Raw genomic sequence first — 26,200 nt, 5'->3', positions numbered from 1 at the left:
AGACAGTCACTGCATGATGCCAGTGGACTGGACACTTCTCCGGAGGTGGAGTTTTGTAGGCCTGAGCCTGGCTCTCATGCCGATTCCTTGTACCGGCGCCTTATGGCTAGGGTTTCTGAGTACTTGGGATGGTCTGCTCCCCCAGGGGAGTTTGTGCAGGATGATCTGACGGACATCCTTGATGTTGGGCCCCCAACTGACCCGGTCCTGCCGTTCCATATGGCTTTACAGAGAAGGGTGACGGCGGCTTGGACTGCTCCGGAGAGTCTCCCGGCGGTGGGCAGATCCTTGTCGCGAAAATACCGTCCAGCCAGTAGCGACCCCTGCTACTTGACCAGGCACCCCACTCCGGAGAGTTTGGTGGTGCAGGCGGCCACGGCCCCGGCAAAGCAGGCGTCGTACCCTACCATCCCTCCTGATAGGGACGACAAACGTTTTGATGGCTGGGCGAAGAAAGTGTTTTCTTCTGGTGGTATGGCGCTTCAGGCGACCAACTCCATTTGTGCCTTGTCTCGTTTCACACACACTCTGTGGAACTGTGTTGCGTTGGCGGCTGAACATATTCCCGAAGGGGACGAACGGGATGGTTTCCTTGCTATGGTCCAGGATGGTAAGGATGCCATGTGTGAGTCCGTTCAGTCGGGTTTGGATTTGGCTGAATGCGTCAGTAGGTCCATGGCGGCGAGCACCGTGATACGCAGGTTTGCGTGGTTGCGGAAGTCGGGGTTTGCTCCTGATGTGCAGTCCCGGCTCCTCAACATGCCCTTTGACGGTGAACACCTTTTTGGCAGCAAGGCTGACGAGAGCCTTGAGAGATTGCAGACCTCAAAAGCTGCAGCGAAGTCGTTGGGCGCTGCAGTTCGCCAACCTCCGCCTTTTCGTCCTAGGGGACAGCAGTGGAGGGGTGGTTCCTTTCGCTATTACTCATCCTTCAGTAAAGCGAGAGGAGCTGGCAGTCAAAGAGGCCAACGCAGGGGTAACAGAGGTGGACGACAGGGTACCCGTGGTGCCAAGGCCGCTCGGGCAGTTGCCTCTTTGCCCTCGGGTAACGCCGCAGCCGCTCCCACTCAGTCGTGAGGCCATGTCCCATGGTTCGTCGGTTGGGGGAAGGCTGGCGCAGCATCTTGTAGAGTGGCAAGCCATTACTTCAGATGTGTGGGTTCTGGAGATCATATCCCACGGCTACTGTCTTCCCTTTCGGCACAGGCCTCGCGACAATCCACCGGGGAACCTCTCTTTGCAGAGTCCGGATCCGCTCCTTGCGCAGGAAATTCAAGCCCTGCTGGAGAAAGGCGCCATAGAACTGGTGCCTGTAGCGGAGAGGAACAAGGGATGGTATTCCTCTTATTTTTTGATTTCGAAGAAAGACGGGGGATTGAGACCCATCATGGACTTGCGCGGTTTGAACAAACTCCTCAGGAAGGACAAGTTCAAGATGGTTACTCTCTCTCAAGTCCTCCAGGCCCTTCAGCTTCAGGACTGGTTGGTGTCACTCGACCTCAAGGATGCTTACTTCCATGTGCCGATCCATCCCAAGCACAAGAAGTACCTGAGGTTCGCGGTTGGCGACTCGCACTTTCAGTTTCGGGTCCTGCCGTTCGGATTGACCTCCGCCCCGAGGGTTTTCACCAAGCTCATGGTGGTGGTGGCAGCGCATCTCAGGCAAGAGGGGATTCACGTCTACCCCTACCTGGACGATTGGTTGATCAGGGGGAGCTCTCCCGAGCAAGTCCTGGATCATCTGTCCGTCACCTGCCGCTCCCTTCACAGGCTGGGCTTCTCCCTCAATTTAAAGAAGTCCCATTTGACACCAACACAGCGGCTCCAGTACATCGGAGCAGTGCTCGACACTTCCCTGGGGCAGTGTTTTCCTCCCCAGGTGAGGGCTCTTCACATTCAGCAGATGGTGCACAAGTTTCAGCATGCCCAGACGCTCCCTGCGTTCGAGTTCTTGAGGTTGCTCGGCCTCATGGCATCCTGCATTCTTCTGGTGCCAGAGGCTCGCCTGCGGATGAGATCTTTGCAGTGGGCACTCAAATCGCAATGGTCGCAGTCCTCCGGCAGGATGTCGGACGCGGTTCAGGTGCCGCCCTCGGTCGCCCGGGATCTTCTGTGGTGGGCCGTCAAAGGCAACTTGATGAAGGGGGCTCCATTTTGGCTTCCCTGGCCGGAGGTGACGATCGTGACGGATGCATCCCTCACGGGATGGGGAGCTCATGCCAACGGGCTGACAGTCTGCGGTCGCTGGTCTCCGTCGGAGTCCAGACTCCATATCAATCTTTTGGAGCTGAGGGCCATCAGGCTAGCCCTGAAGGCTTTTCTGCCGACTGTGCGAGGAAAGAGTGTCCTGATCCTGACGGACAATACAGTGACCATGCACTACCTCAACAAAAAGGGGGGGGGGCAGGGTCACTTCCTCTGTGCTGGGAGGCGATGCAGCTCGAGTTCTGGGCCATCCAGCAGGAAGTTTCGATCTCGGCAGTTCATCTGGCCGGAGACGAAAACGTGACGGCGGACGCTCTGAGCAGGCAGAGCGCAATCTCTCACGAGTGGGAGGTGGCTCAGGAGATTCTCCTGGAGATCTTCGCCCTTTGGGGGACCCCTCAAGTGGATCTCTTCGCCTCCAGTGTCAACCGGAAGTGCGAAAGGTTTTGCTCGCGGGAATTTCCTCCAAAAGGAGCCTTAGGAGACGCGTTCGTGGTGGAGTGGTCATTCCCGCTGCTGTACGCGTTTCCTCCGGTCCCCGTCATCCCGCAAGTGCTGCGGAGGTTACGGAAGTTCGGTTCCCGGATGATCCTCATTGCCCCGGCGTGGGCTCGGAGGACGTGGTACCCGGACCTTCTCGACTTATCCATCTGCCCTCCACGTCGTCTTCCCTACTGAGACGATCTGCTCTCACGGGAGGGGGGGGGTCAGGTTCTCCATCCAGAGGTCAGATCCCTCAACCTTCACGCTTGGCTTCTGAAAGGTTGAGGTATAAGGATTGGGACCTCCCTGAGGACGTGATGGAGGTGTTGCTTTCGGCCCGAAGGCCAGCAACAAAGTCTCTGTACCGTTGCCGTTGGCGTAAGTTCTGCGACTGGTGCAGAGTTCAGAATGTGGATCCTTTTGCATGTGACATCCCCATGGTTCTGTCCTTTTTACTTTCTTTGGCCCACAGGGGCTTGCAAGTGGGTACCGTTAAAGGTTACCTGGCGGCGCTGTCCATCTTTAAGCGCTCGTCTGAAGAGTGTTCTTACTTTAAAATCCCTTTTGATTTCACAGTTTCTGAAAGGGCTCACTAATGTGTTCCCTCCGTCACCTTTCCTGGTGCCCGGTTGGGATTTAAACCTTGTTCTTAAGTTTCTTATGGGTGCTCCGTTTGAGCCTTTACATTCTTGCCCTTTGAGGCTGTTAACTCTGAAAACTGTGTTTTTAGTTGTGGTTACTTCCGCTCGCAGAGTGAGTGAGTTACAGGCACTTTCAGTTAAGCCTCCCTTCACTGTATTTCACAAGGACAGGGTTGTCCTTAGAGTTCGTCCTTCTTTTCTTCCGAAGGTAGCGACGGAATTTCATTTGGCCCAGAAGGTTGTTCTTCCGGCATTCTATCCTCCTCCGCATCCTGGTAAGGAAGAGGAGAGGCTCCATAGGCTTGATCCTAGGAGAGCTTTAAGCTTTTATGTTTCACGCATGTCCCGGGTCAGAGTGGACGATCAACTCTTTATTGGTTACGCTGGAAAGCGTTTGGGGCAAGCTGTGACGAAACAGATTTTGTCTCGCTGGATTATTTTGGCCATCTCTGAGTGCTACCGCTTGGCGGGTAAGGACCCACCGGCTGGCTTGCGGGCCCATTCTACCAGGGGTATGGCTGCGTCTACTGCCCTGCAGAGGGGTGTTCCTATTCGCAAAATCTGTGATGCAGCCACCTGGGCTTCAGTACATACATTTGTACGTCACTATTCCCTCGATTCCATCCGAGCACAGGATCTGGCCTTTGGCAAGGCGGTCCTTTGCTCTGCTATTTGATTGGCTATTCTAAATTTTGATTCTAAATTCTTTCCCACCTCCTTGCTCTGGTACTGCTTTGGGAGTCTGTCATAGATATGGAATACGTCGGAGGACCCAATCCCCTCGAAGAACAAGTTACTTTCTTACCTGGTAACGTTCTTTCAATGGGATGGTCCGACGACTTATTCCATATCGCTCCCGCCCTGCCTTCCCCGCTGTAGAATTTCTTTTGCGATTGCAGCTTACGTTCCGCAAGGCTTTGTGTCTGACTGGCAGTTGACTAGTGTCACACGTTCTGGGGGAAAAACTACAACTGAGGCTACGGGCGTCGTGCGTCCTACTTATCACATCGGATGACGTCGGACGTCGGAGGAGGCCCTCGACGACGGCGCATCGACGTCATCGACGCAGGACGCAGATGCCGAAAAAAGTTTCCGAAGCAGCACAGCTGTGGTGATTACATGTCATAGATATGGAATACGTCGTCGGACCATCCCATCGAAAGAACGTTACCAGGTAAGAAAGTAACTTGTTCTTTGAGTGCATGTTCTCCCACGTAGTCCTCACCGCCCTCCCAGAGTACCCCACAGTAGAATTTCCCATGCTATTACAGCTTTCGCTCCTTCAAAGTTTAGTACGGCCAAACCCGTAGTTATGCGTGTAATGTCTACTGTAAGAAAAAAAACAGATCTGAAGCCAATAGGTGCTGCGTGTGCTATTTACGCCTTTCGATTACATCATCCTTGAGCCGGAGGCCCTCAAGGGACATCCAGTCGACTGCATCGACGCACAGCACCCTCTGCCGAATTTTATATTTCTGAAGCTGTTCTTTGGCCATTAAGATTGAAAAGTAGAGTATGATTTGTCATGTCAGGCAGTGCAATTACAAGGGGGCCTGATATTTTATGTCAAAATGACCTCACTGAGGTGACCTATAATTTTCATTGTTGAGCCGCTCTGCCAAAAAGACTATTTTCTTGTGATGTGTTTGACCTTTATTCATTGTTGATTTAACAGTCTCTGCTTAAAGCTTCTGAGTTAAGCATTTACCACAGACATCGGGCCAGCCACTGCCACTAAGCCTTTCATTCTTCCTAGGTTGACAAATTGAGTCCCGTTGAATTGGCTAACACCTATTACCAGTGTTGATTTGGACATATACTTGACTGGCTTGCTGGATCTCTACAGCTCTTGCCACCACGTTTGGAAACTGTCAGTATCTGCAGTGTTGGTGACTACTAGTCTACTAGCACTACAGTGCTAGTATCCATTATGCTGCCAAGCCATTGAGGGCCATCGCTGTGCATGGTTGTCAACATGGTGGTGGTCCTATTGTCAGTGGGCATAAGCAGCAAGTTGATATGCATGTGTAAAAATGTGTGGTTCGTTTCCCATTCGGCCCCAGATGCCTTGACTTGGGGGCCCTAGCAGGGTCATGGCTTAGTGGCAGTTAGGATTCTGCTAGGTCTAGAGCCAGAAGCATGTCCTTTCTTTGTGTCTCTGAAAAGGATGAGCCACTGAACAGGTGCACGAGAGGGGTGCAACAGCCTCTGGGTTAAGCAGATCTTCTAGGATAGCATTTCTCCTCTGCCCAGGCCTAGGAAGAAGGCTGCAGTGGCCAACGGGTCATCGAACTCCCGCCTATCCGTATAGCAGTAAATGCCCGCATTTACTATAATAATTTGGTTGCTCTTCATTTGTGCAGTCGAAATCGGATGGCTGGATATGGAAGTTGTAAAATGTATTGCTAATGTAAAGCGCATTGTACTGTGAGAGTGGAGAATCCCAAGGTTGTTCAGAAAGGAGCATTTTTAGTAGCATTTCTCAGCATGCAAAGGTTGTTTTTGAAGTGTTTTAATGCATTATTAATATTTATTTACTTTGAATACCTTTTCCTTAACATGTTTCCAGTTGTAGCAACTTCCAAGAAGAATGCTTGCGTTTCCTTGGTGTTTTCCTTTCTGTATAAGGTTGTCCAGGTAAGAGACCTTGTCTGGATATTGTTTTGAGCTACACAAGAAATGGGTCTTAACACCAGCTGTTTAATGGGTACTTAACTTCAAAAAAACAAAATTGTTTAAAACAAAAGCTACACATTTGTATTTTGACTGACACTGTCAAATCAGTTGAACGCAAAACCTTGACTAGGGTTTTGCAACCTCCTGATTCACAAGAATCTGGCAGCTATAACTGGTGCTGTGGATAGTGGTTGAGGGAGAGATGCAAGCGGGAAAGCAGCACTGTCCTGATGGTAAAGAAAATGCATAAAAGGTTCAAATTTGACTTCTTAGCCAGTTCCAAACAGGCTCAGGGTGATGATTTCAATTTGATTTTCACACATTTTAAAGCCTGCACTCTTACTTGAAATGTGTTTTTTGAAATGCTTGAAAATAGCCCAATTTGTTCACTGGAGACTAGGGGGCACGGAAAGGGCATGTGCACATCTGATGAGCACATTCATAGGTCCATATAGCAAACATGGGTTTGCCAGGGATGCAGTAGTGCCCTTGTTTGTGACAGAAAATATCAAGTGGACCGGCCTCTGTATCGGAGCAATCATATGACGAGCAGTCCGAATTGCAGCGGCACTCGGGGTATAGTATGAAAGAAAACAAAGTCTCTGTCCCTTATTCGGCTGCAAAAAAATGGTCCTTTATTAATTAGTTTTCATTGATATTGGGGCAGCAGGAAAGAAAACAACGTGTTTTCACTCTGAACGGGCTTCGGGTTTGAATACAAACAATGAATGCAATTGGGTCTCTTTTAGCAGGATTGGTCCTACGTTGCTGTTGCTGCTGCTGGCTGATTCATGCCAGGATTGAATACCTAACATGTGCTTGCAGGCAGACATCTTGGAATGTCGCGTGTAAATGCACAGCAACATACTTAAACGTTGCTGAAAGTCAAAATGCCAAGCAAATTGCTAATCTATTGCAACAAAATGCTATTCACGCCTCAAATGCACCATTTAAACTACAATTGAATACATTAGTGGGACAATATATAAAAATATCCTTCAGTTGGTTCTTGATCTCGATCGTCCTATAAAATAGCATGTTAGTGTTGGATATTGAAATTCTAATTACAATCGTTTAAGAGTTTCATATACATGCACACAGTATTTACAATATAATCATGCTAAAACATGTTTTGAGATGTAAACTAAAATGTGCCATGTGCAGAGCTGATAAACTTACTGAATTACACATTGTGCAAAACCTCGCAATAGGTTGTGTAAATCGCTAAGTGCAATAGGACAAGTGCAAAATTCATGCCAACATTTTAGATGACACACAGTGCAAAGCTTCGCAAGATATATTGTGCAAAATGCAAGTCCTCGCCTATGCTTGGATGTCAAGTGTAATGTGCCAATTGCAGAACACATGCCAACGTTATAGATGACACATTGCACAATATCTTGCAAAGCTTTGCACAAATGGCAAATCACCCTCTGTGTGCTCTGCTCACCTGTTGTATTCACATGTAAAGTGATATGTGAACAACTGGTACCTAACTGGTAACTGTGTTTCTGATGTTTGTTAATCTGCTTAGAATCACATGCTGTGCATAGTTCCGACATCCAATGGTCACTGCGGAGTATTTCATTTTGTTTTTCGTAGTCGAAAAGGGGGACGTCGACAAGGCGTGTCTGTAACACTATCCCTATAGTGACGTGTGTAGTACCCACAATCCCTCACGCGTCGAGGTCCCTCAGATTGTTTTTTTCCGCCCAGCTAATGGTCGCCTTTACGCGGAGCTCCTCGAGAGACATTGCAGATTTCATCTCCTCGACCTTTGGTCGTTTTCCTATATTAATATAGAACATATCGATCCCCCCCCTCGACGCTGTTGTGAAGCTGTCTCCGCCGAGCAAGATCTTCGACGGAGGGGACGAGCGGAGGAGATCCTTCGGCGTTGCCGAACACGTGGCCTGGCCTCGCGGGCCAAACACAGTAGGGAGAGTGGGGGTCGTGGGACATCTCTAATCTTTTCTGAGAATGCCTTTCCTTTTCCCCTTCCTTTCCCTTGGGGTGGTTATCACGTTTTATTGCCTCGGCTATGGAGCGGACACCCTTTAGGTTTTGCCCGCTTTGCAATGGCAAGTTTACTTGGAAGGACAAGCATTCACGGTGTAACCGCTGCTTGCCCCTCGATCACAAGGAGGAAGGTTGCACGGCTTGTCGGCTTCTTAAGCCTAAGACTCTAAAAGACCGTAGGGTCAAAAGGTGGGCGGCCTACGCTATGTCGAAGGCCGACGCCCCACCCACCGTCGCTACCTCCGACAGTGACGAGGAACGTGATACCACGACCTCCTCTACGGAAGTCGTAAAATCCTCCAGGGAGCGCGCACGCGCTTCGGCGCCTGTCCCCGGCCCCGACGGGCTCGGCTCACGCCCTGCTTATGGGGATGAACACCCCGGCGACACTGACGCACACAAGACCACACATAAGCACACAACTCATGGCTCTTCTTTGCCAAGGGCAAAGAGAGCATCAGCGCCCAAGGAGACGCAGGTTTCACCGGCGGCCTCCTCGGACCGTTCGGGTTCGAAGCCCCTCTCACAACCGCAGCCGCGACCAGCGACTGGGCTTTCGGCAAATAAGGGCGCCGCCCCCAAATCATCAGCCGGAGCGCATCAGCAGAAAGCGCATTCCGCCGTAGAGCGTTCGACACCCATAACGTCGAAACCACAGCTTTCCGCTGACAAACGAGTCGCTGAGAGCTTGGCGAGGATCGTGGTAGCCGACGCCCACAAGCGTACGCCGAAAGACGCGTTGAGCGTTACGCAAAGGTCGAAAGACACGCCGAGAACACAGGGACAATCTCCTTCAGTCGAAGGGATTTCCAGCACACCTGCAGGCTTTTCGGAGGGCGACGGGACACTTTCCTCGACGTTATGGGAGAGGTCGAGCCGTTTTCAGCTACAAGACACCAATTTTCCCCCGCTAGACCGCTCAGGGGTACCCCATGAAACCATGGAGAGGCTCCATCTATGCATGGAAAGAATGGAGAGGTTTATGAATGCCCAAAACCCTCCCACTCCAAAGAGAATAAGAGAAGGGCCTCAGGAGGACCCCAGGGCCAAAATTCCAAGATTAGGCAATCCCCTCCAGGACACAGCCTCAGACTTCCACAGTGTGTATGACCTCACTGGGGAATAACATTATTTTGAGGAAGAGGTAGAGGATGAGTTTATGGACGAGGATCAGGAGGAAGGTCTGGAAGGCAGCCCAGACTTGGTAGGGGAAGGCTTCGGAGAAGACCCAGAAGAAGGACCTTCTCACCCCTGGCAATCACCTTCTATATATTCTTATACTGATGGCCTGAACCTAAATCCTCCTGACATCTCACCTGGTAGAAACACGTCTCCCATTGACGATCAACCCACATTTAATGCCCTGTTGCGTAAAGCAGCAGCACACTTCGAACTGGACACTGGGGAGCTCTCCCCTGAATTAGACTTTGTAGAAAGGGTAATTAAGGAGAAACCCCCAGTTAGTCAGACAATTCCCCTCCTTGCTTCTGTGAGGAGAAGAATCATCCCTTCGCTGTCCACACCCGCACTAATCAGAGGGGTCAATCCTAGAATTGAAAAACTTTTCACTCCTTCACCCTCAGACCCGCTGTACATCAGGGGACATTCCATTCCGGATTCCCTGGTAGTAACCAACACAAGAAAGAGGGCAGGGGTACCACTTTCCACCAGTGAGGCACCACCTGACAAGGAGGGCAAATGGTTATATGCCCTTGCAAAAAGAGTTATATCCTCGGCCGCCTTTTCGGCAAGAATTGCCAACAACAATTCTTTGCTCGCTAGCTATGCGGACGCGCAGTGGGCCAAACTGCGCAAAGACGCCGAAGAAGCGCCGGAACCCTTACGTACACGCCTGCTTTCAACTATTGCCGAAGGAACCCAGGTCAACCAGAGTATTGTAAAGAGCTCTCTGGATGCGGCAGAAACTGCGGGACGTTCCCTAGTTCAGGGAATAGTCCTAAAGCGACACGTATGGCTGCGCAACTCAGGGTTCAAACCGGAGACACAGGCGTCTTTAATAAACAAACCTGTTGAAGACTCGAACCTCTTCGGGAAAGCGGTGGATGAGGCTTTGGAGATGGCTAAAAAAGAGTTTGATACTATCAAAACTCTAGACCAAATCTCTAAGCCCTCTACAAGGCGCGGCTATGGCAACAAACGCTTTTTTCGTGGCCAACCCAACAACAAAACCAGCAGCAACAGTACCCTGCCACCAATTTCCAGACCAATAGTGGCCAGTACAGCCAAAGAGGACAGCGCCGGGGCAAAGGAAGAGGGCGAGGGTCCACCCCCAGAGGTTCCCAAGCCCCTAACAACACCAAGTGACGCGAAGATTCGCGTCCCCTCCCATGCAACACCGGTCGGGGGCCGGATAACATCCTTTCTTCCAGCATGGGAGGGTATAACGTCAGACCGCTGGGTACTTTCCACCGTAGCCCACGGTTACTGCATCGAATTCAACAGTTCCCCAACATACAAACCCCCGAGGGGACGACGCATGTCACCGGAACATCTTGCCATCCTTCTACAAGAAGTACAACAACTGCTGGAAAAAGGAGCCATAGAGGTCGTGCCGCTTTCTCGGGTAACGGAAGGTATTTATTCAGTGTACTTCCTTGTACCCAAAAAGGATCTAACCATGCGCCCTGTATTAGATCTGCGCCCAGCGAACAAGTTCATCAAACCCCAAAAGTTTCGTATGGTGACCTTACAGGAAGTGATCCCACTGCTTTCACAGGGAGATTACATGACAACATTGGACATGAAAGATGCATACTTTCATATTTTAATGTTGCCAGCACACAGAAAATACCTCCGGTTCATGATAGAGGGCAAACACTACCAGTTCAGAGTGCTACCCTTCGGCATAGCATCAGCACCAAGGGTATTCACAAAGGTACTGGCAGTGGCAGCGGCCCACCTGCGCAGGTTGTCCATCCCAGTTTACCCTTACCTCGACGACTGGCTCATAACAGGGGATTCTTACGAAACATGCTTCTCCAATACCCAAAAGACGGTAGACCTTTTGTTCCAGTTGGGCTTCTCCATCAACGAAATGAAGTCCAGCCTAGACCCCAGCCAAATCAAACAATTCCTAGGGGCTCTAATTCAAACAAAGGACGGCCTGTCTTCCCCTCCAAAGAGAGGGTCCAAAACATGTTGTTTCAGATCCCTCAATATGTGACCGGTCGAGAGGTGACGGTACGCAAAGCAATGCGCTTGCTAGGCATGATGGCGTCGTGTATTTATTTGGTACCTCACGCGCGCCTGCGCATGCGCCCAATGCAAGAGTGGCTGAACAGCCAGTGGTGTCAGGCCAGCGGACTATGGGACGACCTAGTGGTGGTCTTGCAGGCCTTAGTTCTCTCGCTACGGTGGTGGACAAAGGAAAACCTGGAAAAAGGGAAACCCTTTGCCACACCCGCGGCGGAAGCCACTCTAACCACAGACGCATCCCTCACAGGATGGGGGGGCTCACCTATCCCATCAAACTGCTCACGGCGAGTGGACTCCGAACGTAGCATCCAAACACATCAATCTTCTGGAGCTACTAGCGGTGTTCAAGGCGCTAAAAGCCTTCAAGGAACACCTACAAGGCAGGACCGTGATGGTCCTTACAGACAGGACCACAGCCATGTATTACATCAACAAACAGGGGGGAACCCACACTCCAGGACTGTCCAAACTGGCCCAAAACATATGGAAGTGGGCTCTCAAACAGAATATGTTCCTTCTGTCACAACATGTACCAGGGGAAATCAATCTGCTGGCAGACAAACTCAGCAGAGATTTCCCCCTGCCCGAAGAATACGAATGGCGACTGCACGAAGACATCGTCTTCGACGTCTTCACACAATGGGGTTCCCAGAAATAGACCTGTTCGCAACCCTGGAGAACTCACAATGCCAAAGTTACGCCTCCAGGTACCCCCAAAACCAATCCAAGGGGAACGGTCTGTCGATTCAATGGTCAGGGAAATTTGTTTACGCTTTTCCCCCCGACTCCCCTTCTCAACAGGGTAGTGCACAAGATGCACCAGGAACAAGTAACCATGATACTGGTGGCCCCAATGTGGGCCCGACAGCCATGGTTCGCTCACTTGATGGAGATGTCTCCATCTCCCCCAGTGAAACTCCCCTGCCTGTACAACATGCTGTCACAAGACAGGGGCAGGACTCTGCATCCATGCCCCCAGAACATGAATTTAGCAGCCTGGCTCCTGAGATCATAGAATTTGGACATCTACAGCTCCCGCAAAGATGCATGGACATTCTCAGGGAAGCCAGAAAACCTAACACTCGCCACTGCTATTCTAGCAAATGGAAGAGATTTGTCATTTGGTGCAGAGGAAAGGGCATCAACCCAATTGACTGCTCTCCCACACATATTATTCTATACCTGACCCATTTATTGGATTCAGGGCTAGTGTTCAATTCCATTAAAGTCCACCTAGCGGCACTTTCTGCATACACCACTTCCCAACTCAAAGTGTCGTGGTGGAAGATCCCTGTTATAAAGGCCTTCATGGAGGGAGTAAAGAGAATACACCCCCCGATAGCTGACCCAGCTCCCGGATGGGACCTTAACGTGGTACTTACCAAACTCATGGGCTCACCATTTGAACCCATGCACAAAGCATCTCTTAAAGACCTCACTCTGAAGACTGCTTTTCTAATAGCTATCACCTCCATCAGGAGAGTAAGTGAACTACAGGCTTTCTGTCCTAGACCCCTTTGTTACAGTTCACAAAGATAAAGTGGTTCTACGCACTCACCCAAGGTTTGCTCCAAAATTCATCTCTAAATTCCACGTAAACCAGTCTATAGAACTACCAGCGTTCTTTCAAAATCCTTCCAATTTGGGAGAGAGGACTCTGCACACACTAGATGTCCGCAGAGCGGTCATGTTCTACATGGAAAGAACCAGACCACTGAGGAAGACTAATCAGTTCTTCGTCTCGGTGGCAGCAGGAAGAGAAGGGGATGCAGTTTCAAAGTCCACTATTTCTAGATGGATTGTCCAATGCATCACTCTCTGCTATACTCTTGCTAAGAGAGAACTTCACTTTAGGCCACGAGCACATTCTACTCGAGGCACGGGGGCGTCCATAGCATTCATTGCAAATGTTCCCCTTGAGTCCATCTGCAAAGCGGCTACCTGGAGTTCTGTGCACACCTTTACAAAACACTACTGTCTGGATGCACACTCTAGATCTGACTCCCAGGTGGGACAGGCAGTATTAAGACATCTTTTCTCTACTGTTCCTTCTCATAACCCACCGCCAACTCCGGGTACTGCTCGCTAGTCTATGCACAGCATGTGATTCTAAGCAGATTAACAAACATCAGAAGACAATGCATTACTTACCGTAAAAGCATTTCTAATGGTTGTATCTGCTTAGATTCACATGCGCCCACCCTTCCTCCCCGCTTGGATGGAAGGAACATAGACATCTTTCTATAATTCTCTCTTTTCTGTACTCACTCACGTGTAGAAGGCTCCCTCAGGGCAGAAAAATACAAACAGAGGGACCTCGACGCGTGAGGGATTGTGGGTACTACACACGTCACTATAGGGATAGTGTTACAGACACGCCTTGTCGACGTCCCCCTTTTCGACTACGAAAAACAAAATGCAATACTCCGCAGTGACCACTGGATGTCGGACCTATGCACAGCATGTGAATCTAAGCAGATACAACCATCAGAAATGCTTTTACGGTAAGTAATGCATTGTCATACGTGTCAACATGCCGCATGCCAGTTGGTAGAACTTATTCCAGTCCCAATTTAGTCCCGGATTTCACAATGCAAACCGGGATTGGATTGGTATTTCTCAACTAGAATGGGGCATTTTGGCATGTATGAGAGATAAGCACGCATTCAAGCCACCGTGCCCCTATTGCCTGCCCTGCAGTAGGCCTGGCTTTAATCCCTTTTCTGTAGGCATTCAGTCAATTAAGGGATGTCGGGGTAATGTTGGGCTGCTCCATACCATGTGTCAAGTTACCAGCCATACAATCTGTTCCCCTGCACAAATACAATAAATATAAGGTTTCACCTGGAGCTAGGTGTCCCGTTTTGAAAGCGTTTTTTGGAGTACTGTCCAGTTCTCAAGGACACATCTAGAGTTTTACGACAGGTTTTCAGGGCATCATCTAGAGCTTTGTGTCCAGTTCTGGAAACCTGTTTTGTAACATTATGTCCAGTTGCCAAGGCCTCCTTTATTGTTCTGTGTCCGGTTCCGACAGCCTCAGTTGGAATTCTGTGTGCAGTTCTGGAAGCCTCTTCTGGAATATGGTGTCCAAATCGTTAGACCTCATTTGAAGATTTGGTTCCAGTTCTGAAGGAATCACCTGGAGGTTTGTGCCCAGTTTGGAAAGCCTGTTCTGGAGCATTAGATCAAGCGAGGCAATAGACTAGATAAGAAACCTAGTCGCACAACCGCTCTCCGTTTGTACCCAGTCTGGGTAATTTTGTTTGAATAAACAGTTCTAAATGGTGTAGGAATTGTTCATAAGAAATAAGTTCCAAGACTTTGTTTGTGTAACGTATATATTTCTTTATGAAAAAAATCAAAAGAAAAATCACTAATCAAATCTTAGTGAGGACGCAGCTGACATATTTCATTATGCAAGTAGACTTAAGATGCCAATGCATTTCGGAGTGTAAACTCCTTCATCAGGGCAAGTCTGTGTTGTTAGGAAACAGTAACATCAACAAAAACATACGAAAATGTATATAAAGCAAGAGATACAAAATGAAATGTAATGGTGATCATAAAGCACATAAAAAATAATGGTTACATACCCCAATAGGAGAATTCAAGTCAAGGTGTAATATATAAAAAATAAAAGAAAAAATGGAGATCAGTACAAAAATCATGGTGGCAACCATTCAATTATAGTCATGTGCTCGAGAGGAAAGGAATTTACCTTGCTTAAAGAATGGAGTCGGGCGCGGTGAAAAAGTAAAAAAACAATATCCGACGTATGTTTCCACAAAGAAAACGATCGGGTGCTGGAGGGGATCCAGTGTACGATCTGTAAAAGCGAAACCAACTTTAGTGGGTGCGGTTAAAGGAGGTAAGTAAACGGAGTAGAATGAGCCACAAGAAGCTCTGTTACCTGGGTTCACAGAATGGTGTCAGCGGTGAACGCAGCGAGCAGTTCTGCATCGCTGACTGAAACCGTTGTTAGGGAAACGGTGAATAAAATAGACACGTGATCGCAATACGCTGGCTGAACCCGCGCAATGCGGCATGCAATTCAAGGGGCAGCAATCTGCCGTTAGGGACATCAATGATACAAAAAAAGAAATTATGGAGGCTGTGGAGGCTAAACCATGAATACTAAGAAGAAAAAAAATATATAAAAATTGTGCATGACATGGACATAGAAAAAATACTATTATCATATACAAGAGAAAGCCATATTATAAACCAAACATAACCTGTGTATGAGAAATGTAATCAAAATTCATCATATTAACAGTGTTGCACAAAACTGTAAATCCTAGAGATAAAAGGAAAATCAAAGCATTCCTAAAAAGTGTTCTAATGAACACTAAAAAATGCCTAAGATGTCTAAACTGATAGATATATACAATAACGTGATGAACATTAAGAAAAACATAAAAATTGTATAGATCGATCTGCGAGTGGTGGTGCCGGGTGGCCCCACCTTGGGTCTCAGTCGGATGACCAGGAATAGCAGACTGGTTGTGGTAAACCATAATGTACCTCATTAGCAAAAAATAGAGCAAGCAGGTGGAACACTAATAGTAACCATGTATGTCTACGCTTGTTGACATGTATAACAAGCACTCAGGGCAACGTGGGCAAACATGCAACAGGACTGTAAACGGTGGTACGGAGAAGTACCACCCTGGGACCCAGTCATGTGACCAGGAGAAACAGACTTGATGTGATGAACCATGTTAACGGTGGTACGGAGAAGTACCACCCTGGGACTAAATTATGTGACAAGGAAAAGCAAACTTGATGTAATGAACCATGTTATACCTTATTGAGAGAGTGAGAAGATACATCAACATAAAAACCTGTACATGCCAATGGTAACAAATATACTGCAAATTGAAACATTAAATATAGCAATGATAGTTAATTTCATCGTTGAGACCATTGGAATACAGACTTCCAAGTTTATCGATCCAAAATGTTTCTCTTTGGTTAAGGCGAAGACTCAAATCCTCATGTGGATGAACCTTGGTCAGTACTTCCAAAATCAAGAACCTGATTTGTGTCAAACTATGCCGTTTCTCATTCCAATGTCTGGCCACTGCTGAATTTGGATTCGAATTCCGGATGCACGAGCGATGCTCATTCCATCGTACTTTAGCAGCTCTCGTGGATTGGCCAACATAGTATTTTCCGCATGGGCACTTAATTCCATATATTATGTTCACACTATCACAAGTACCGAAACACTTCAGAGGAATCTTGTTGCCTGTACTGGGATGGTACACAATGTTTCCTTTGATCACCATATTACAGTTAGCACAATGTAGGCAGGGGTATGTGCCTGTCCGCTGGGTGCTAGGTTCTTTTAAAGGAGGTCTAGTACGGACAAGTTCGTCACGAAGATTTCTACTTCTCTGATAGGCAAATACTGGCATTAGATCAAGCCCCCACCTAGAGTTGTATGCCTGTTCGGACCACATCACCTGGAGCTTTGTGTCCATTTCTGTGACTCCCCCACCCCCTGTATGGCATTCTGTTTTCGATGCCTGATCTAGAATTTTGTGGTAGTTCTGAAAGCATCTGGAGTTTTGTGCCCTATTCTGGCAGCCTCCTCTGGAGCATTGTTTAGTTTTGAAGAGTTTTGTTGCCAGTTCTAAAAGCCTCATCTGGAGTGTTTTTGTCCAGTTTCGAAGGAGTAATCTGGAACATAGGCAGTAAAAGCACCAAGAAGTTGCTAAGGAGCACACTAGAAGCCAAGTCTCAAAAGGCCCACGATTTTCCATCCCGGATTCCCCCAGTGGAGTTTTCTCATTCCTGAAAGGGATGTGTTGGGAACCTCCGCACACAGAGGCACATCTAGCTTTCTATATCGAGACCATTCGAAAAAGAAAACGAGCATTGCCAAAACCAACAGTAAAGCCTTTTGTGTAGTTGTGGCATGGGCGTTTGCCAGGCCCTGCCATGGTCGCTTTACCTGGCCCTACGATGGCAACTTCAGGCAAATGGTGTGCACACCTGGGCATATAATGGCAGTGACTGGGAAATGCCGATCTATTGTCTAAAAAAGAGCCAAATTTGATGGCTTTGCTAATGCTTATTTTTAATAGAAATTCAAAGCAATGAATGGATAGGAGGATACACATTGATTGCTTAACAATCAAATGGCGGAAGGAACACTCAATGGCACCTTTTTATTTCAAAACAACCAACCACAGGCTGTGTCCCCCTCTCAGACCCCATTCCCATAATTTCTGTAATCATATGCAAATAGGTTTTACTTTTAAAGGTGGTGCTAGAATTCCATGTATCTAAGAAAAGTAAACCAGCATACTGGGCCAATGCAACACTAAAACTGTTTACTTTCCAGCCACTTCCCTCCTTCCCCATACCTGATAAGGAAGCAGGTGCATAGTGTTTAGTTGTGGAGGCCTCATTTGGACTATTGTGTCCAGTTTTAGAGCCCTTCTCTGGAATATTATCCAGTGCTGGAGGCTTGATCTAGATTATTGTGCCTAGGCCTAACTGCCTTTTCTGGGGTACTGTCCCATTGCAGAGGCGGCATCTGCAATATCTTATCCAGTCTTGGAGGCTTCATCTGAAATCGATTTTTGCGCGCCACTGCTGTCCTATGTCAAGGTAATCACATAATTGTCCAGCTGTTGCAATCTTATCGCCAAGTAGTAACATTTTCAGTGTCTGGCATGTGATAGCCATTTGCTTAAACAAAAAAAAGCCCAAACTGTTGGCTTTGCCAATGCTTGTTCCTAATGGCATGAAATGAATCACATACAGAGCTGCAGATAAAATTAAATGATTTGCCCAGGATCACACAGGGTCTCGCACATCTGTTTGGATTTTGTTTTCCTTGGAATATTTCATTATAAATTGTTGGGTTTAAAAGGAGGGCAGCTTTTATACTTTGTCAGCATAGTTATTGGAAATTCTCCTCGGTTTATTACCTTTTTTGAAAGGCAAATGCTCATGTCTTGTGTACTTTCTTCAAAGGTAAAGGTCAATTGAACTAAATGTGCAGATTTCACTTTACGATATGTTCACTTACTGTGCATATATTGAGTGTCGGCTTTTGATTTTTGCTACGGAGGCAGAGATTCCCACACTGAGTGACGCGAGGGAGCTGTACACATCCCCAGGTCGGAACACATTTTCCGGCACGTTTTGCAGCAGGAAGCCATGATTTTATAGTAAGGTCTAAAGCTTTAACATCTCAGCAACCGTCATCTAACCTGATGAGTTGTCTTTGCAGTATGCAATTAATTGGGCCCCTTTCCAATTTTGAAGTGAGCAGCACTTGCTAATTTTGCAAGATGCATGCGAACACGTCACCAAGCCTGTACCCAGTAGGAGAGAAGGAAACCCTGTCACAACCAGTGATTTATATGAGCATGGCAAGGGGAATGGGTGCACTTAACCCTCTGCCCCTATGGGCAGGGCATGTGGTGGTAGGTGTGGCTAATTTGGTGGGCGGCATATAACTTTGTTGGGGCAGAGCTTGGGGTGGGGGGTGGGCATCGGGAGGTCTTGCAGGGAGGAGCTCACATTTTGTGTTACGCCACTGAAACCACTGCCATGTTTTGAGTTGTGTTTTCATAATAAAATGAGAGAAATGACCGAAGTCGCTCAGCGTGAGCGCATTTTGGTATTTTGAAGAAGCAATGTTTCCAGTGTTATATGTAAATCGGCTGTAAAAGGTAGAAACAAACACTTTCATGCAGTGTGCACTATGCATTGAGGGGAAAAAAAAGCATTTTAAATGTAACTCAGTTTTCTGGTTGTGAACACATTCCATATCACTTACAGTTGATTTTTTTTTCTCTACCTGTGTCAAATGTAATTGAAAACATTTTAAAGATGGTTTTGTGTAGGTTTCCTATGTCTTCAGTCAACCGCCTGAGCCGATACGTCTGAATGGATAGGTGAATATGCATCTCCCTATGAGATGGCTTAAACTTCAGTCAACAGACCCTATTGCAGATGGGTCCCAGGGGTATGTAGCTTGCTGCTGTGGTTTGTGCTGTTCAATTCACAATGTTGCTTTTGTTTGGTGCCATTTGTACAATTCACCTAGAACAGTTTGGTTTAATTTCTTGTTGCTTATTACTAACCACAGTTGACCATCTCTTGCTACCTACTTGCGGCAAGTCTAAAAATCAGTTTTTGATTAGCTACTTGCAAAGCCTTCTGGATCAATATGGAACTGAAAGCCAAGAATTTGTAATTATTCACACCTATGCCCCCTCCTTATTTTCCTTTTGTATTTTTATAATTTCAGTTCAACCACTGTGACCTACTGTTAAAAGGAGAGCACTGAAGGGCGTATGGTGAGGGTCAAACGTCTTACAGTCCCAGAATGCACACTCTCTTATTTAACAGTAACCACATAAAATGTCATAGTTCGACATTGCATGAACCAGGAAAAGATCGACTTTTAGCCTGCGTCACATCTAGATGGATTTATGAATATTAGCATGTACCACACTTAGAAATGTGAATATTAGGAAGTGCCAGACTGACACAATTGTAAATATTAGCCTGCTTCACAGCTGGATGGGACTTTGAAGGTTAGCAAGTGCCTCACTTAGACAGAATTGCAAATGTTAGCCTACGTCACGTCTAGATGAGATTGCTGGCAAGTGCCACACTTAAAGTTGAAGTTAAAGTTGTGAAAGTTAACAAGCGACACACTTAAAACTGTCAACACTGGGGTGTGCCACATTTAGACATAATGTGAATGTTAGCCTGCGCCACATCAAGACAGATTTGTGAACATTAGCATGTGCCGCATCTAGATAGAATTTTGTATGTTCGCAAGCAGCACTCTTAGATAGTATTATGAAAATTAGTCTGCGTGGCATCTAGACCGATTTGTGATTCTAAGCATGTGCCACATTTAGACAGAATTGTGAATGTTAGCCTGCTTCGCATCTGGATGGGATTGTGAAGGATAGCAAGTACCTCGCTTAGAATTGTGAAAGCTAACAAGCGACACACTTAGAACTGTGAATACTAGCATGTGCCACATTTAGATAGTGTTGGCCTGGGTCGCATCTCGATTGGATTGTGGGTGTTCAAGCGCCACGCTTAGATAGAATTGTGAGGGTTAGCAAGTGATGCACTTAGAGTTATGAATATTAGCATGGACCACATTGGATGTAGTTGGGAATGTTATCAAGTGTCACATTGAGATCGAATTGTGGATGCTTGCATCACATATAGACAGATTTATGAATATTAGCAAGTCCATTAAATGCATCGTAATGCCTGGGCCTCTCTCCCACTAGGCAGGACCATCGTATCTGGGGATAGCCTCCATCCTTGCATGCTGTATCGTGAGACGTAGTTTATTGTGAAGCACAGACCTCTACACGACTCTGAGTCACTCGGATCTAGGTGTGGCATACACATCTGTCCATTGTATGCCGATGCCGAGCGTACTGTGGGACCGAGGCCTTTCCCCACCATGCAGGATTCTCGAAATCTAGGCATTTAGCTATCCTGTGAAGATTAGCTTGAAACATAGAACCCATTAACCAAAAAGCTCAAACTTTCTGCATACTTAACTCACTCAAACTCTCACAACCACCTCTCGTACAGCAAGCCGCACGCACATCACCACACCACACCGCAACAGCACATAAGCCGCACCAACAGCACACGAGGACTGACATCGATCCGATGCTCGCACCAAAGCTCAGTGCACGGTGTATACCAAGATGAAGCTGCCAACAGAACACCTTCACCTTACTAACCCATCCTGCCTTCTCGTTTAGAGAGCCCGAGCGCCTGGGGACCAGCTCTGTTGGTGACGGTGCGCGGTACAAATACTTTTAACATTTAACATGGATCTAGGATGGCATTATTTTTTTTAACCATTTTAACTAAGAATCTCCTGCACCTGATATTTTCAAAGCAATTTTTGAATGAAAAAAGTTAGAGCGTCTGGAACCCTTACAGTATAGCTATCCTTTGCGCCAGCGTTTAGAGGTGAGCCCTTCTGTTTTGTAAAAAAAACACCTTTAAAACATTAACAAACTTGTAAAAAATGTGAATGCTAAAATTGTGCCCTACAGTTGGCTCCAGGATGGGACTTGCTATATTTCCTTGTGCCTCGCATGGTTCCATGTCTTCTGTTATTAGTTGGTTATATATTCAACTAATCACTGCAGGACACTTATACACCGAAAGGGAATGGCTGCATTTACAACATATTCGCACCCTGAGGGGGGCAACGGCCAATCGGGGAGCTCGGAATTCAGGCTCAATCCCTGTGCTGTCCGTGCTCCCTCCCACCTCCACCGTGCTGCCTTCACCACCCAGGGGTAACTACACCCGGGTGCTAAATGCGGAAGTAAAATAAAGGAAAAAACGTACCTTTTCTCATCCTGTGAGGCGCGCGTCTGGTGCAGGACTCCATATTCGTTGTTGATTCTGAATCAACACTGAAGACTAACTCCTGTACCCGATGCAGTATTGCAAGACGGAATAAAGCTAAGTTATTCCTTTATTATTTTTTTTTTACATTTTAACATTGCACAGCAAAATCATAGGCCCACTTATACGCAGAGGGGGGGAGCAGGTGCAAGTGGATCTAGGCCACCTGGCCTAAGTCCCGCCCACCTGGTGCCTTCCTGCCTGCCGCTCTTTTTCCTACTTAAGGAGCCCTCCAGCCTCTTTTCCTTTGCAGATGGGGAGCAGGTGCAAGTGGATCTAGGTCACCAGGCCTAAGCCCCACCCACCTGGTGCCTTCCTGCCTGCCGCTCTTTTTCACCACTTAGCAAGCCCCGCCTACCCTTTTCCTTTCTCCTGCCCTTACTTCCTTCTATGCACTTACTCTATCAGAATTGTCCCTGGACCTAATGATAGCAACCTCGTCTGTTTCCTCCAACCTCCCATTACTGTTTTTTTACCTCCCCACCCCCTCCAGCACTATCTGAAATGTCGTCATGCCTAGTGTGATAGTCGCTTGTTTTGTTCCTCCCCTCCCTTTCTGCAATCCTCTTCCTCACCTTTTTGTTTTCTCCGGCTCTACCAGAAATGTCGGCCTAGTACGGTAGTCGCCTGTCTGTTTCCATTTCCTTCCCACTCTCCCCCTCCCTTCCTTATCTATGGCTTAGCTCTTGCACTATCTGAAATGTCGTCAGGCCGAGTACGATGGTTAATTTCACATCCTTACTGTTCATGGCCTGTAAGAATGTCATTGTATTTTCCCTTGTTCCCTCCCTTGCCTTGAAGCGCTTTGAAACACATAGTTTATTTATATGGCGCCTATACACAATCATATCATATCCAGTCACAATGTGCCAACAACTTTCTCCATGTCCCTTGAATGGATGCAGTCAAAAATATATCGACAAATAGTCCAAAGTAGGACACAAATGATTGAGTCCATAAACAAGCTAATTAAAGGGGTTCTGGTCCCAGCCAATCTAACCAACACTATGAAATTTGGGGAAGATGAGGAAAAAAAGGGAGGGGGCAGAAGCAATGTGTTCTATTTCTACATACTCCAAAAGGACAAAACAGCGGAGGGAGAATTTGAAAAGCAGGGAGATTTTCCTTTCTTTCATCCTTTCTATCTGTGCTTTTGTTTTTCCTTTTCATGCCAGGTTTCATCTTTTACTTTCTCCTCTTTCAATCCTTCTTTACTTAATTATCTTTCTAACTTAATTTCTAGCTTCATTTATGTCCATCTTCCTTTGTTTCAGTCATTCGGTCTTATGTTTCCACCTGTCCTTCGTTACCATTCTTCAATTATTCCATCTGCTTGTCTTTCTGCTGTTTCAGTCCATCTTTTTACTCCTACGTCCCGTCCCCTTTCCTCCATGCTTGTGGACATCTCTCCGTCCTGTGGGACGGGACCGGAGCACTTTGTAAAAAGCATCCATCCCTCCTCTTTCCTGCGCGGGGCCAGGCATGCGGCCGTAACCCCACCCACCATTGCTCCGCCCCGCGCATCGCCCATCAGTCCTTTTCTCCGCTCGATCTGGGCCGGACGCACTTGCATCCTCGGAAGATTTTCTTCCCTTTTTTCCTCTCTGGCTCTCGCTGGCGTTCGTTTAATAGTCTGTCTGTCTTTTAAATTAGATTTTCCAGATTGTTCATCGTGTCACCGTCGCTTTGCGAGGGCGGATCCCCATCCTCTTTGTTTAGAGTGTTTGGGTCTGGAACACCGTTCAGACTCCTGTTTTTACTGTGACTCCCTTTCGGTCCGGGCACTTCAACGTCAGTTGGAGCGGTGGGAGGAGGTGTTCCGACGAAATCCTCCTTCGCATTTTCAGGCATTCATCGACGAGAAGAAAAAAACGCACGATAAGTTCTTTACTTTTCAGAGCACCCTGACCGGGGGATACCTTCCCGGGTTCCTCTCGGTCAGGGAGGGGCATCGATCGCTCTGTTACCGGGGTTCGCCCTGAGGTGCCCGTTGGGCCTAATAATTCTATCAGAGTTTTCTCAGAGGGTCTCCGTAAGAGGCCTGTGAACACCGGAGTATGCTCAGAGGCCCCTCCTGTGGGGGCTGTTTGTAGACCCAGTTCTACTGAGTCGTGGGGTACCGGAGTTCGCTCTGAGGCCTCTGTCGGCTTCCCTCAAAAACAAAACCGGGGTACGCCCCGACGCCTTGGCTGGGCTTGTAGTTACCGAACGGATGTTCGAGGCCCGCGCAGAAAAGGCTGTTACCGGGCCTGGGTCCGAGGTCCCTCGTACAGAGGCTAAAGCTACCAACAGTTCTGAGAGGCCGGTCAAGGCTTTGTCGGTGAAAGCGCACCGTTCCCGCTCTTGTGGTGACACCAGATCTGTTGAGGGGGCAAAGAAGCAAAGTTCTTCTTTTACCGGCAGTGCCGAGGTCCTTCCTTGGAAGGCTCAGTTGGCGGTTGGTATGTCACAAAAACATTCCAGGCCTTATAGTACCGGATCGGCCGAGGTTCCTTATGTTAAGGCTAAGATTAAGACCCCTGATCCATTGACGGGGACCCCTGCCTCACGTGCTGCAGTTCCCCTCAGATGAGGACAAAATGGCGCCCGTTCCCGCCACGACCATGGTGGCCATTTTAGGTGCTACCCCTATGCCATCGACTTCTGGTGTAGGGCTCGGTCTTGGGTGAACCTAAGGTCCCTTGTGCGCATCCTTATCAGCCGGTTTATGATTAGAACGCCCGGATGCCTCTTCCGCACAATGTTTCATTGCCCGCGGAGGCGTCTCCTTTTGATTTATGTGGATACGTCGGTGGAGGGGCTGGTGTGGCACCCTTCCCCTTTACGTCCCTGGATTTGTCCACCTCATGAGGCCTCCTCAGGTCCCAAAACAATCTCCTGAGGCTGCCTTTTTGGGGTAAATTTCAAACGCGTATGTGCACTGACCCCATGAGGGACTATTTCAAAGGGCTTTTCAAGGAGATATGACCACCTGTGCCTCCGGCTCCACCTGTTCCTCCGGTGGTTCCGCTGGCGCCTCCCTTGCCCGTGGCGCCACCCCCCCCGCTCTCCCGCCTCTGCCTCCATTGTCCCCAGTGGACAAGGCAGTACCTGACACGGCTCAGCAGGATCCTGACCTGTCAGATGACCCTCAGGGCGATCAGGACAACGAGGACCTTGCCTGCTCTATCAGCCTTTCATGACCGGGTACTGGACATGTGTTTCTTAGATGTTCCGGTGCCCGAGGCACCCGCTCTGCAGGAGGGCGTGCTTTCTGGGGCGTTCACCCTGTCTCCCTTGGAATGTACCGGCCTGTTCCTGCAGAAGGACGTTCTGGCCTAGGTCCGAAGAGTCTGGGAAAAGCCACACTCGGGACTTTGTCAATAAAAAGATTGACGCGAGGTACAGGCTGCATTCTTCGGAAGAGGTGGCCCTGTCGTCTTGTCTGCCTCCCTCCTCCACAGTGGTGGCTGTGGCCACTTTGCAGTCCAGGTCTGCAGCATCCTCTTCTACGACGGCTACTCAGGTTCTGGGAAAGGAGGACAAGCTCCTCGACTCCCTCGGGAGAAAATTTTTCGCCAACTCGGCCTTTCAGCTCAGGCAGGCCAACGCCGAATTGATATTGGCGGGAGCTAACATGCAGAAGTGGAAAGGTCTGTCGGAGTTTGAGGAGCACATCCCGGTCGAGTAGCTGGAAGACTTCAAAGGGGCCTTTCCGATGCCAGGGTCTTGGCCCAGGATCTCCTGGAGGCTGCGGCTCTCCACGTAGACACCTCAGCTCGGGGCCTGATGCTTGGGGTTGATAGCTCACGGCAGGCGTGGCTGCATGCCACTAAATTTTCTAAGGAAGTGCAAGACAAGGTGTTGGACCTTCCATTCTATGGTAAGGAGCTTTTTCATTCTACTACTGATGAAGAGCTCACCAAGACCAAGGGTAGCACTCAGACGGCTAAATCATTGTCTGTTCTGGTTAAGGCTCCTTTCAAATCCTAGAGACCGTTGTCACAAAGTCGACCTTCCTCTGGTTTAAGGGGCTTCCTCGACCGCAAATCTTGCAGAGTGGATACTCCTGCGGGGAATAACCGCCATAGACAACAGCAAATGCGTTTTTACCCCGCTCCTCAGCCTCCATCAGGTTCAGGTGGCACCGCCACCGATAAGCCTGCCAAATGAGGGTTTTCCGTGATCGCACGAGACCCTGGTGGAAGGACGCATTGCGTCTCATTGGGAGGCGTGGCAGACCATCACAGAAGACAGATGGGTCTTGTCAGTCGCTCGAGCAGGCTTCCGCTTGCCTTTACCCCCTACCCCACCCCTCAACCTTCCTTTTCAGCTGTCTGGCTCACCCTCCCTCAAGGGCGAGGTTCAGAAACTTCTGGACCTCAGAGCTGTGGAACCCGTTCACCTTGGGGAGCGAAGAGAGGGCTTCTACTCCCGGCTGTTTACGGTGCCCAAACCCAACCAGGCTGGCCTGCACACCATCCTAGACCTTTCCCAGTTCAATCTTTTCCTACCCCAAGATAAATTCAAGATGATCACGTCCGGCC

General features: G+C 48.3%; 1 protein-coding gene across 1 annotated transcript in view; it reads left to right on the top strand.

The window, feature by feature from the left end:
• The window catches only part of LOC138573254 (AP-1 complex subunit mu-1), a 629,275-nt gene that overhangs the window by 136,966 nt on the left and 466,109 nt on the right, over positions 1-26,200 (top strand). Inside the window, exon 3 of the mRNA XM_069649323.1 lies at positions 5,899-5,966. Within this exon, the coding sequence (XP_069505424.1) occupies positions 5,899-5,966 (68 nt within the window). The remainder of the gene's footprint in view (positions 1-5,898; positions 5,967-26,200) is intronic.

Source organism: Ambystoma mexicanum, chromosome 1p (assembly GCF_040938575.1).
Source record: "Ambystoma mexicanum isolate Mex_15411 chromosome 1p, UKY_AmexF1_1, whole genome shotgun sequence".
Classification (NCBI taxonomy): Eukaryota; Metazoa; Chordata; class Amphibia; order Caudata; family Ambystomatidae; genus Ambystoma; species Ambystoma mexicanum.
The sequence above is the reverse complement of the archived record's forward strand: the minus strand, read 5'-3'. Positions and strand labels throughout refer to the sequence as shown.